This window comes from Phacochoerus africanus, chromosome 5 (assembly GCF_016906955.1).
Source record: "Phacochoerus africanus isolate WHEZ1 chromosome 5, ROS_Pafr_v1, whole genome shotgun sequence".
Taxonomy (NCBI): domain Eukaryota; kingdom Metazoa; phylum Chordata; class Mammalia; order Artiodactyla; family Suidae; genus Phacochoerus; species Phacochoerus africanus.
Window position 1 is genome coordinate 6281740 of NC_062548.1, and position 13897 is coordinate 6295636.

At 57.0% G+C, this 13897-nt stretch overlaps 1 protein-coding gene across 3 annotated transcripts in view; it reads right to left on the reverse strand.

The window, feature by feature from the left end:
- The window catches only part of INTS15 (integrator complex subunit 15), an 18148-nt gene continuing 4251 nt past the window's right edge, over positions 1-13897 (reverse strand). For all 3 annotated transcript variants that reach the window (XM_047779492.1, XM_047779491.1, XM_047779493.1), the window contains exons 3-6: positions 11765-11930; positions 6369-6893; positions 5252-5291; positions 1-771 (exon numbers count right to left, since the gene is read on the reverse strand). In XM_047779492.1, coding sequence (XP_047635448.1) covers positions 570-771; positions 5252-5291; positions 6369-6893; positions 11765-11930 — 933 coding nt within the window. In that variant the 3' untranslated portion in view covers positions 1-569. The remainder of the gene's footprint in view (positions 772-5251; positions 5292-6368; positions 6894-11764; positions 11931-13897) is intronic.

Below are 13897 nucleotides of genomic sequence, written 5' to 3' on the forward strand. Positions count from 1 at the left end.
AACCGTTTAGAAAAAAATTTATTTGAACATATGAAAGGACAATTTAGAGACCCCAATAAAATGGCCGAGTTCCTTTCCTCGGTGACGGGGCAAGGCTCACAGGTTTCCCCGACTGGCACCCGTGCTGCGGGTAAGCTTGTGATGCCAACGCTTCGGCGTGGAGCTCCCGGGCTGTGCAAGTGGCCTGTGTTTATCGGGGCCGCAGCCCGTTCGCAGGGAGGGAAGCCAGGCGGGTGGACTGCGGACGCTGCTTCCCCGTCGGTGCCCCGACAGCGCAGGCTCAGAGCGTGTGTCTGCAATGACACACCAGGCGACACACAGGCCCACAGACGCCCGCACGGCTCCGCAGACGGCTGGACGTTTTTCCTTTCATCCATCCCGCCTGGACGTTTACGAACGTGGCCGGGTAGCAGGTGCCTGGTTGGCGACGTCGCAGAACTTCTGCCCCAACACAGGTCTGCCAGGGAGGAGGGTCGCCTGCCGCGCCCCCTCCGAGGCCCTCTTCCCCGGGAAGGCTGCCTCCAAGCCAGGCGAGAAGGCACGGGCCGCTCGGCGGTCCTCGGGGCGGCCTAGCGGATGGGCCTGAATGGAAACGTCATGCCCGAGATGAAGGTGTGCCCGGGGTGTGTGGGCAGGGCGGGGTGGGCGGCGGGGTGGGCTGGCACGGCCCCGTAGCCCAGCGGGGGCGTGTGGATGTGGGGGTAGAAGCCGGGAGGGAGCGCCGCGTGGGGCGACTGCTGCACGGGGCCCGAGATCACCAGCTGGAGCAGGCTGCAAACACAGGAGAAGGGTTAGGACACGCCGGATCCACCTGACGCGGGGCGTCGGGCTGGCCCTCGGGACCTGGTGCTCAGCGAGGCGTGGGAGAGAAGGCTGGCACACCCTGGTGACCCCCCCGGCTCCGCAAGCGCAGGGACAGGCACCAGATCGGGCACAGGGCAGGAAGCTTTCCAGTCGGGGCAAACTGAGCCCAGGGAGGATGGGGGGTGGCTCCTGGCCGGGCAGCAGCGAGAGAAGGTGACCTGGAGGTGGCAGGAGCAGACTGGGGCCTGGAGAAAGGGGCCAGGCTGGGAAAAGACAGGACCCGCAGGCAACAAGGGGGAGGTCACAGAAGCTCCGGACGCAGCATCAGCGTCTGCGGCACGGCGACTAGGGCAGGTCAGCATCTGATTCAGCCTTAGGTGTCTACACCTCCGAGCGTCGTGACTGAGGCACCCCAGTGAAAATGACAGAAGGCCACACTCCTCAAAGGCATTTTTTTTCCCTTCCTAGGGCTGCACCTGCAGCATGTGGAAATTCCCAGGCTGGGGTCGAATCAGAACTGCAGCTGCAACACCAGATCTGAGCTGCGTCTGCACCTACGCCACAGCTCATGGCAACGCCTGATCCTTAACCCACTGAGGGAGGGCAGGGATCAAACCCTCGTCCTCACAGACACTGTGTTGGGCTCTTAACCCGCTGAGCCACGATGGGAGCTCCTCCAGGTCTTCTTTTTTTTTTTTTTTTTTTTATCTTTTTCTAGGCCACACTCGCAGCATGTGGAGATTCCCAGTATAGGGGACTAATCGGAGCTGTAGCCACAGACCCACACCACAGCCACAGCAACACGGGAACCAAGCTGCCTCTGCGACTTACACCACAGCTCACGGCAACACCAGATCCTTAACCCACTGAGCGAAGCCAAGGATCGAACCCACAACCTCATGGTTCCTAGTCGGATTCGTTACCCACTGCGCCACAACGGGAACTCCCCTCCAGCTCTATTTTAATGACCGAGTCCTAAGTGAATTCCAAGCAAAGCCATATGAAAGCTGGCATTTCACAGGACCGAGCTATCAAGAATCCTGTACTGGCTTGGACCCACTTTCAGGCCCCCTCCCATCCCCTCTGCCCCCAGGAGCCTAAGTCCCCTCCCCCCCAACCCACCCCCCTTTCGCCCACCCTGTGCCCCCGCCCTCACACTCTTCTCTGTGGTTCAGGACAGGACAGCCTGCCTGCGTCTCCCAGAAGCCTTCCAGCCTCCTGATTTCAATGTCACCTCCAACGCTGGTCCCTTCTGAGACTCCCCAAAGGGTTTCCGCTTATCAGTCTCATCCTTTCTGACGCCACTCTCCCCTCCCGGCCAGCATGATCGGTGTGTAACTTTCTCACCACCTCTAGCTGGTCCGGACTCAGCCTGAACTTAACCAACACCGCTGGTTACGCCCCTTCGGGACAGAAGCTCCTCCGCAGCCCGGCCCGCCCCGCTGCTCCCCCGGCCTCTGCTGCGGACGCACTGGCTCCGCCCCCCCAGCCTCACCCAGGGCCACAGCTCTGGCTGGCTTCTGCGTCTCCAGTGTCTATGCAGGTGGATCTCCCCACATCACCGAGTCCCACCTGCGGGGTCCCATTCATGCCCGCCACTTGCCCCTCGGCCTCCTTTCCCACGCCCTGCACCTGCCCCCTGCACCTGCCCTGCACGGCCAACGACTGCAGCTCCGAGACCAGGTAGGGATGGGGTGGGAGGGCAAGGTCTTTGGCAGAGTGACCTTCACCCTTCCCCGCCTCCAAGTACAGAATCTGGTACCTGGGGCCCCCAGGAGGGGCTCGGGCACAAAACCCAGGCCTGAAGGAAGCTGGCGCCTTTTAGTGGCTCGAAGCTCCTCTGACCCCCTTTTCGCTTACGTTGCTGTATTTTAACTACTCTGGGTTAAAAAGCTCAATCAAATAAGCAGGCAAACAAGTCTGAGGAGGAAGCGGTGTGCAGGTAAAGTGTAGGGCGTATGTTCATTTGAACCCGCGCCCTGCCAGAGACAGAAGGGGTTTCATTCAGCAAGTTTCCGGTCCAGGCGGGAAGATGATTAACACAAAAGAAACTATCACAAGCCAGAGAAGTATTCCAAGCGGCCTGGGCCACGCTCCCTCCCCAGGTCAGGGCCAGTCCGTCCTGGGTGGGGGGGGGGGGCAGCACAGGCTCCTGGGGGTGAGGGGGCCCTTGGGGCTGTTAGAACTTCTAGAGGATTCCATGGGGACCCCCAGTTATAAGACTGACGATAAAGGATTGACACCCTATCACGGTGTTGATGCCCTGAAAGCAGTAAACGTGGGATAAAAGCTGTGCTCCAAGAAGGAAAAGATTATGAAGGGGTCACTGCAGGGAGGGGAGAGGTGCCACTGGCACAAATGATGAGCTCAAGTGCCCAGGGCTTTCTTAGAACCCAGGGGGAAAAAAAAGACAGAAAAGGAGCAGCATGGGCTCCCCAGGGCGAGGTGGCCTCTGGACAAGCCATCCACCTTGCTGCCAGAATACCTCAAGGGTGACACTCAGTGCCCCCAGGAACCACCTCGCCCCCGACTCCCATCACCTACCCAGAGGCTGCCCCGAGCTGCCCTTCCCCCGGAGCCCCACGCTGAGCTCCCGGCTGCAGCTCCTCTGCCGTCAGCCTGGAAGGTAGCATCTGGCCCATTTCTTGGCCTCAAAGGATGCTGTGCTCAGCCTGCCACATCCACCCACACTCCCAGGCCCACACAGGGCTGGTAGGTTGGGCCCCAGGGGCTGGGAGCACACACAGTGCCATGGGCAGGTGGGCTTGCTCACCCTTTGTCCACATGGCCTGCCAACGCCAGCCCTGGAGCCCTGTCCCTGTTAGCGACGTGACTCTGGAGAAAGACTATCACCCGACTAACTTGGCCATTTCACTCCTGTAAACGCTGCCCATGGGCACGCAGGGCAGGGGGCATGGAGCTCTGCCTTCAGCTGTAAACACCTCCTCACACAGCACCCCCGATCCCTATTTCTGGTGGACACGCAATGTTCCCACCTGCCAACAGGTCGCCACTAATTTACTGAGTAGCCCGAGGCTACAGGACCGTTAGGTTGCTTCCAGCCTTTTGCTATAATAATACAGCATTTGCGGGAAGCATTCGGAGCACAAAATTACATCGTTTTTGGCTGCTGCTTCTTTTTCTTTTTTTTTGGAGGGGGACACACCCACAGCATATGGAAGTTCCCGGGCCAGGGATCGAATCTCAGGCGCAGCTGCAACGTACATCTCAGCAACGTTGGATTATGAACCCACTGTGCCACAGTGGAAGCTCCCTTTTTCCTTCTTCTCAGATTCAATGAAATTAAGAGAAACTCCTGGAGTGTCCCCTGCGGCCCAGCGGGATTGGCTGTGTCTCTACAGCACCAGGACACAGATCTGACCCTCGGCCGGGCACAGAGGCTTAAAGAATCTGGCACGGGCGCAGCAGGTCGCAACTGTGGCTCAGAGCCCTGGCCTGGGATTTCCATGTGCCTCGGAGTGGGGCAGAAAAAAGAAGGAAAACTCCTAAGATATACAAGTAACAGTAAAAGCGACAGCAGCTAACACCATACAGCACGTTTTCCAGGCGCTTTCCATCTTTTTACCCCATTCGCTCTCACACAGTCCTACGCCTGGGGCGGGGGAGGGGCCGGGAGCCCTGAGGCGGGTACTATTATTTTCCTGCTTTTACAGAGAAAATGGGGAGAGGGGGGGATGAGGAACCTGCCCGGGGCCGGGTGGACAGGAAGGAGCAAGGCTGGAATTACCAGAAGCTGTGACCACACAGCCCCGCTTTTTACCGCTGCTGTCCCTGCGCCCCCCCAATTTATGACAATAACCACCATTTATGGAGAGGGTCCTGTGCGACCCGGATAAGGAGCTTTGCAAGCACGGCCTCGAGGAACCCTCACTGCAACCCTGGGGGACAGGGGACTTGCTGTCCCCATCTTACAAGGGGGACCGAGCCTCAGCGACAGGCGAAGAGGTGGCCCTGGCGTCACAGCAAACCAGACGGAACCATGCTCGGAACCCAGTCTGATACCAAGGCACCGGCCTTGCCGACACGCTGTGCCCAGCGCTGGCTCTCAAGTGTCTCCCTAAGGGCCCTGCAATTGCAATGCCACCAAGGACGTGGGTGCACCTCCATCAGCCCGTCACACCAGCTGATGCAGCGGCGACAGACACCAGGGTTCGCTCCGGCTTCTTCCTGGCCTCCCGGCAAGAGGCCGCTTTTCCCACCTCTTGGATGCCTTCTCTGCTTGGGCATCCTCTCGCGTGGGTACACTGTCCTATCCACCCCCCCACCCGCTTCACCTTCAGGTTCTTAGGGGGCCCCCCCATATGCAGAAGCCATAGACCCTGCAAACCAGCTCTCCCCCAGGAAGCCAGGACCAGAGGCCATCCCGCTGGGCACCCCCAACCCCACCCGACGCCGGCCCGGCCAGCAATCCCAAGAGGACACTTACTTGTTATGGGGCAGCCTGGAGCACAAGGTTCTGAGGTCATCTGAAATCAAGGAGACCAGAGTAAGGAACAGCCTGGAGACGAGGTGAGACGGTCCCTGACGCTCAAGGACCCGGGGAAGATGTGCGCCTCACACTGCATCTTCCCAGCATCGTTTAGACACGGGTTCCCTTTTCCTTCAATTTTTGCTTTAACGAACTAGCCGCAAACAGAAGCCATGGCTTAGGGAAGGGGGCCGCTCCGTCGGCAAGGTGCCAGTCGGCTGGGCAAGGGCCCAGAGACAGCAGATCCAGACGCCCAAGGCTGAGAGGGAAACCCATCACCAGGGGCCACGGCAGGGGGCCCCAGGCAATGCCTGGGAGCCAACAGTCAAAACGCAACCACAAGTGTGTCATAGTGCCAGCTCATTCTCCTAGGAGAGGGCGAGCACGGAAATGCAGGAGAACCAAGGAGCCCTTAACACGGGTGAAGGGAATGGTTTATGCACTTACACACGTGCATCTCACTGTATGTAAATTATGCCTCAATTAAAAAAAAAAAAACAAAACTGCACAGAGTTCCCCTCGTAGCTCAGGGGTGAACGAACCTGACTAGCATCCATGAGGACACGGGTTCGATCCCTGGCCTCGCTCAGTGGGTTAAGGATCCGGCGTTGCCGTGAGCTATGGTGTAGGTCGCAGGTACGGCCCGGATCCCTGGCTGCTGTGGCTGTGGTGTAGACTGGCGGCTACATTCCGATTCAACCCCTAGCCCAGGAACCTCCATGTGCTGCCGGTGCGGCCCTGAAAAGAAAAAAAAGACAAAAGCCAAAAAAAAAAGAAAGAAAAGAAAAGAAAAACCATGCAGTGAAAGAAAAGATTCCAAAAAGGAAGGCTATTAAGCCATTATTATCCACACTCTGGAGGAGCCCCCGGGCCCAAGCGAGTGCGCCAGGAGGCACAGAGCCGCCGCGTCCACCTGCGATCTGCGACTCCCGCCCTCTCCCCGTGCTCACTAAGAGGAAAGATGTCTTAAAAGCAGCAGCAAACAGCATCTGTCCAGGAGCCCCTCTTTTCTTTCCGACAGGTGGTGCTCTCCCCGCCCCCAGGGAGGCCCGCCTGCCGGCCCGGGACCACCCACCTCTTGTGCACAGCAGGGCTCCGGAGGCCATGGCCACCTGCAGAGCCTGTGCCAGCCGGTCCAGGGAGAGCTCGATCTCCTGGGAGGCGTTGAGGGGGTTCAGTTCATCCGCCAATCTGTTGATCTCCTCCACCAGCGGGACCATGTGGTCAAAGAGGATGAGCCCCAGGCGCCCGTACAGGTTCTTCTCGGTCAAGTGCACCTGCAGCATCATGAGGACCTGCAGGACGCTGAGGTGGAGCTTGGAGTACAAGAGGTGGGAGTCTCTGTCCATCCCCGCCGAGTCCTTCGTGACTTTGGCGGGGACGTGGCCGTTGGCTAAGGAGGGCTTCTTCTTCCGTTTATAAGCCAGAGGGGCCTTCACACACCAGCGGATCAATCCAGTGAGCGGGGTGAGCTCCAAAAATCCTATTGGGAGGTTGGCTGCAATTGGCGTGTTCAAAAAAGTGATGAGAATCAACCGCGGGTCCTCAAAAATCCAGGTGACAATCACTTCAAGCAAGTCCAACGGGGGGATGAGCTCATCTGCAAACCGAGAGGCGTTTGGTCAGGAGGGTTTTCAGCTGCGGGGACAGGAGCCGGGCGGCTGGCGGGGAGGGCGCCGGACCTCCCGGCCCACAGCGCTCACCTCTGACACCCGGGTTGCACCCCACTGTCCTCGTCTGTTCTCTCTCCTTCCCCAGAACGCCCCCTCCGAGAGGCCGGGGTCCGACTCAGAGTGTGGGCCACGGTGCCAGGACTGCCCGGCCGCGGGAGGGCTCGAAAAATGGTGGTTAGGAGTTCCCGTCGTGGCGCAGTGGTTAACGAATCCGACTAGGAACCATGAGGTTGCGGGTTCGGTCCCTGCCCTTGCTCAGTGGGTTAAGGATCCGGCGTTGCCGTGAGCTGGGGTGTAGGTTGCAGACGCGGCTCGGATCCCACGTTGCTGTGGCTCTGGCGTAGGCCGGTGGCTACAGCTCCGATTGGACCCCTAGCCTGGGAACCTCCATATGCCGCGGGAGCGGCCCAAGAAATAGCAAAAAAAGACAAAAAAAAGAAAAATGGTGGTTAAATCAATAATTCCCTAGAACTCCAGTATGCCTTGAGGATCCTATGTTAATTAAATAAAAGTCCTCTTTTTTTTTTTTTGTCTTTTTGTGCAGTACATGGAGGTTCCCAGGCTAGGAGCTGAATCAGAGCTGCAGCTGCCGGCCTGTACCACAGCCACAGCCACAGCCACGCCAGATCCGAGCCGCATCTGCCATCTATGCCACAGCTCATGGCAACACGGGATCCTTAACCCACTGATCGAGGCCAGGGATCAAACCTCAGCCCTCACGGATACTAGTCAGATTCGTGAACTGCTGAGCCATGACAGGAACTTCCACTTTTTTTTTTTTTCTCATGGCCACATCCACAGCACATGGAAGTTCCTGGACCAGGGACTGAGTCCTAAGCCACGACTTAGGCTGAGCTTCGAACTGAGCTGGGACCTATGCCAGATCCTTTGACCCGCTGTGCTGGGCCTGGGGTGGAACCTGTGCCTCTGCAGAGACCCAAGCCACTGCAGTCAGATTCTTAACCCACTGCAGCACAGTGGGAACGCCAAAAGTTTACCTTTTCTGGCTGAAACTACTAGCACACTTGCTTCCCTTGTGAGGAGGTTTTGTCCCTGTGGCTGGGGTCTCCCCCACGGCATGGTGGCAGCTGTGGTGGCTGCAGGGAGCAGCTCAGGGTCCTGTCAATATCTGTCAGCTGCCAAGATCCGTCCCAGCCCCAAACCTGGAAACTTTGTCTAAGCAAAGCCGGGCCACCTGTGACCCCTGAGACCGGGCACGCTCTATGGCCAGACAGAGAACATTAATGCCAAACATAAACACTGACACGGACTCCGAGTTTACGACGTGCCAGGCACGGGCAAAGCCCTTTACCCAGATTAACTCACTCAACCCTCTAACAACCCGTCTATTACACCACCGAGGAGGAAGGCGAGGCACAGAGATGTTAGGTAATTTCCTCTAGACTCATGGAAAGTGTGCAGTGGGGAGTTCCCGCTGCGGATCAGTGGTAACGAACCCGAGTGTACATCCATGAGGATGCAGCTTCAATCCCTGGCCCCACTCAGTGGGTTAAGGATCCAGCGTTGCTGTGGCTGTGGTGTAGGCCGGTGGCTGCAGCTCCGATTAGACCCCTAGCCCTGGAACCTCCATATGCCACGGGTGTGGCCATAAAAGCAAAAAAAAAAAAAAAAGAAGGCATGTGGTGGACCCAGATCTGACCCTAGCGGCTGGGCTCTTAGGCACTAGGCTGCACGGCCACCTGGGACCAGCGCACACTGCCCTTAGGCTGGCTGTGTGCCCGGGACTGGGTCCCCAGCCTCCCATCTCAGGGCTGTGCACCCCTCGACTCAGCTCATAAAAGTGCTTAAGGAGGATGGAGCCCCTCTGGGCTGCTGAGGCCCAGAGCCAAACATAAGGGGGGAGGGGGGAGCCCCAAGTCAGGGCAGGGCCCCAGCTGCTCTTTCTCAGGACACACTGGCCTTTCTCCTGAGACCGTTTGGGGCTGAACCGTCCCTCTCCCTTCGCTATGAAAGGACAGTGACAGGAGGCAGCAGTTGTCTCTGAGCTTTTCCTGGGAAATTACAGTGGTGACTGTGGCCCCTCGATTCCCTGAGATGTTTCTGTGTGGGCAACGCCCGTCTCAGGCCCACTCCTCCGGCACCCAGCCCCTCCCCGCGCCACACACGTCTAAGCTGAGCCTGAGGCAGCGTGTGCACACGTGCTCTGTGTCCACAAGTGCTCAAGTCCTCTGCACGATTCGGGCCAGAGAGGGTGCTGCTTGGTTAGGTGAGCTTCTTCCGCCATGATCTTGGGGACACAGACGCCCGAGGCATGTGCTCCTCTCGAAGCCCCAAGAGCAGTGGCAGCGGCCATGCTGACCGTGGACTCAGACCCGCCGTCTGAGCCACCGCTGGGCAGCCAGGGATTTCCGCATCTCCAAACACATCGAGTTGTGTGTATATACACACACGTGCCGCTGTCTGTATGTCAACCGTACCTCGGGAGAGTGGTGTCAAGACAAAAAAAGAAATCGGTGACATCTCCGACTGGCGAATTGACTTAAGAGAAAAACGGCACGGGAGCGGGGTTCTCTGAACAGTATTGCCTTCCCCCATGTGAGTTACGCCATTCCCAACGGCAAGACCAGTTTCTGTCCTTAACTGATGGCCTGCGAGGGCACCTTCTGCTATAAACTGGGTTTAACAGGATCCTTCCTCCGTGGAAACAAAAGGCCTGAACACAGGTCCCAGCTCTTAGCGGCTCTCAGGAAGCCGGGCCGGACAGCGCGCTGCTGCTGCTGCAAAAGGCAAGTACGTGATTCCACGTGGGCACGACACAACTCAAACGATCATGCTATGTCCACGCAAACTTTCTCAGAGAAGAAAAAGGTCTAGCGGCAAGGAAGGGGTTACAGAGGGAAGGCGACTCCACTGTCAGTGGGGTGCTGGTGGGAGACGCTGCTGAGGGCTGAGCTGTCAGACCTGTCGGCCCTCTGAGCCCCTCTGAGCGCAGAGGAGGAGGAACCTGAACTAAAAAGCGGGCTTTGGGTCTGCCCTGCAGGGAGCGCTGCTCGCCAGGGTAAAAGGCCTATAACTTCCCCACGTGGAAAGCAAGGGCCGCCGCCCCGGGGCAGAGGCCGCACGGGCTGTGGGGGTCACACAAGGACACAGAGGTAGAGGGACTCCGTGCTTGTCCGTGTTCCCTGGAACCACCCCCGGGGGAGGAGAGTGGGTGGGAGAGCCCAATGGGTGGGCTCGGAGACCCCTGCCCAATTCAACCGGGGCTGCTCGATTTGTACCCGTTTTCTTTTTGGGGGAGTCTGCAGAAAATATTCTGAGCAGGGGGCTCAGCTGCTGGACAGGCCCAAGGGACATGGGGTCTCCCAACTGAACGTGGCCTCCCGACGACCTCTCCCGGCATCAGTCTAGGGACGTGGCTCAGCAGGAACGAACCCAACTAGTATCAATGAGGACATGGGTTCGATCCCTGGCCTCGCTCAGTGGGTTAAGAGTCTGGTGTTGCCATGAGCTGTGGTGTAGGTCCCAGATGTGGCTGGGATCTGACGTTCTATGGCCGTGGTGGAGGCCGGCAGCTACCGCTCGGATTCGACCCCTGGCCTGGGAACCGCCATGTGCCACGGGGGCGGCCCTGGAGAAGACAAAAAACAAAACAAAACAGAACAAACATCACCAACAGTGGAACTGACACCGACACCCAAGGTCTCCTGGAGAGAGCAACACACTCGGCCTGGGTAACATTGTTGCCGCAAGCGTTTAACCTGAATCTTTCTTCAGGAAACAATCAGACAAACATAAGTGGAGGCACGTTTTGCAAGGTCAACATGAACTCTCAAAATACCTCAAGGTCATAGGAATCTTTTTAAATCTATGCTAGGGACTAAACGACCCAAGTGACTCGACAACCATCGCTGACTGGATCCCGAATTCTCTGGATCCCTCAGGGGGCGGGCGGAAGCCGAGCAGGGAGATAAAAGACACACTCAAGGAAATCTGAACACCGGCTAGAGAATTCCGTCAGCAAGCAACCTCTGAGATGTGAAAACGGCATCGTGGCTACGTGGGGAAACGCTCTTGGTCTTAGGAGACACACATTTAAGTACCTGGTGCACGAGACGGGCGACAAACTCAATAGTTCAGGGAAAAATCTTTGTGTGTGCGCCTAAGTGGGGACAGAAAAGGAGGAAAAGGGAAACAGAACACACGGCAAATGGGACGAGCTGGTGGATCTCGGTGAGAGAGGGGTCTATCAAGGTTTGGTGCAATATTCTTGCAACTCTCCTGAGCTTTTGAAAATTTTCAAAATAAAACGTGAGGGATAAAAAAGCAAGTCATGGAGTTCCTGTTGTGGCGCAGCGGAAACAAATCCGACTAGGAACCATGAGGTTGCGGGTTCAATCCCTGGCCTTGCTCCGTGGCTTAAGGATCCGGCGTTGCTATGAGCTGTGGCGTAGGTCGCAGACGTGGCTTCCATCTGGTGTTGCTGTGGCTGTGGTGTAGGCCGGCGGCTACAGCTCCAATTACACCCCCAGCCTGGGAACCTCCATACGCCGCAGGTGTGGCCCTAAGAAGAAAAAAAAAAAAAAGAAGCGAGTCATGTCTAGGGAGAGAGCCACCTCTCTCCCAACTCCCAGTCGTTTGCTCTCTATCACCTGGACCATTCTGAGTCAGGCACGTGGGACTGGCTAAGGAGAGGTCCCTACAGGCGAATTCCAAAAGTCCAGGTGGCCCACCCCTTCAGCTTTCGGCCTGAAATAAGCTACACATTTCAGAGAACAAAACACCCAAGTACCTGCTGGCTGGTAGAAATACACCTGGCAACCACCTGTCTGAAGCTTACCTGATGACAGGTCGTACAGCGCAGTGACCGAAGTTATGAACTGGCAGCAGAAGCGGGGGCTGGCACTGAATATCTGCTTCAGCGTCTGCACGGATCCCGGCACCAGGCAGCAGTAGTCGTCTACCAGGGCCCTGGCCAACCTCACACAGTAGACCACGGGCGTCCGCTGCAAAGAAGCCACAGCCCACGTGACCACAGGTGTCCTGAGCCGGAGCGACCAGGTACGCGCGGTGATCACCACTGGCAGAACCCCTTCCACGAGGGGAAGAGGTTAACAGCTTACCCTGAAGCAGGGCTGGGCCGGCTAAAGCCCCCCCCCCCCCCCCCCCGCCCCGCACCACCAAATCCAAACTGCCCCGTTTTTTTAATTTTTTATTTATTACTTTTTTTTTCTTTTTATGGCCATGCCTGCGGCATATGGAAGTTCCCAGGCTAAGTGTCGATTCAGAGCTTCAGCTGCTGGGCTACACCACAGCCACAGGAACACTGGATCCGAGTCGTGTCGGCGACCTACACCTCAGCGCACAGCAACGCCAGATCCTTAACCCACGGAGCGAGGCCAGGGATCCGACCTGCATCCTCACAGACACTATGTCAGTCTCTTAACCCGCTGAGCCACAATGGGAACTCCTGATAAATAAAGGTTCATGGAAACAGAGCCCCAAGAGTTCCCGTCACGGCTCAGCGGAAGCGAATCTGACTAGTGTCTGCGAGGACGCGGGCTCGACCCCTGGACTTGTTCAGTGGGTCGAGGATCCTTTACTTTGAAGTTTACTTGCGAAAAATCATTCCCGGATTCCAGCAAAGAAATGACAACTTTCGTAATGGTTCCGGCAAGACTCTACAGGTAAAAATTAACAGTTGCTGCAACCGCTTTGATGGGGTTTAGGAGAGTCTGAATTATCATGAGACCTAGAGCAGTACTTTCTCAATTTGGCTCTCAATCTTCTCCCAGGATGGACTCTCTTAGTACTTTTTTTCCTTTTCACGGTTGCACCTGCAACATATGGCAGTTTCTGGGCTAGGGGTCGAATCGGAGCTACAGCTGCAGGCCACAGCCACGGCAAGGCCAGATCCAAGCCATGTCTGTGACCTACACCACGTCTGCGACCTACACCACAGCTCACAGCAATGCTGGATCCTTAACCCACTGAGGAAGGCAAGCGATCAAACCCTGCAACCTCATGGTTCCTAGTCGGATTCGTTTCTGCTGAGCCATGACGGGAACTCCCCCTTAATGCTTTTGATCCCTACAACCCCATCCTCTCCTTGTCCCTTCCTGCTCAGATGGCACTCTGCAGCTACACTTAACATCTGCTCAGGATGGCTAGTTCTGGGGCTGCAGCATGGCCTGCAGGGGAAACTGCAAGGGGCATCAGGCCAGGCTGTTCATTCAGGCACCAGACCAGAGCCCCCCACCACCTTTCTCAGGAGGAAGCTGCAGCTCCAGATCCCAGTGGGGCAAACCCTGACCCAAACCACAAGTTCCTTTCCTGCTGTTCACATCTGCTTTCACTTTGCCAAAATGCCAGCACAACAGCATCCCAAGAAAGAAAGGGAAGAGGTTCCCACTGTGGCTCAGCAGAAACAAATCTGACTAGCACCCACGAGGTTCGATCCCTGGCCTCGCTCAGTGGGTTAAGGATCCAGAGCTGTCATGAGCTGTGGTGTAGGTCGCAGACACGGCGAGGATCTGGTATTGCAGTAGCTGTGGTGTAGGCCGGAGGCTACGGCTCCGATTCAACCCCTCGCCTGGGATCTTCCATATGCCTTGGGTACGGCGGCTCCCAAAAATAAATAAATTAAATTAAAAATGTTTAAAGTTTGGAGTTCCCGTCGTGGCTCAGTGGTTAATGAATCCGACTAGGAACCATGAGGTTGTGGGTTCGATCCCTGGCCTTGCTCAGTGGGTTAAGGATCCAGCGTTGCCATGAGCTGTGGTGTAGGTTGCAGATGCGGCTTGGATTCCGAGTTGCTGCGGCTCCGGCGTAGGCCAGCGGCTACAGGTCCGATTAGACCCCTAGCCTGGGAACCTCCATATGCCGCGGGAGCGGCCCTAGAAAAGGCAAAAAGACAAAAAAAAAAAGTTTAAAGTTTAAAAAAAAAGAAAAAGGGAAAATTATATGATGAATT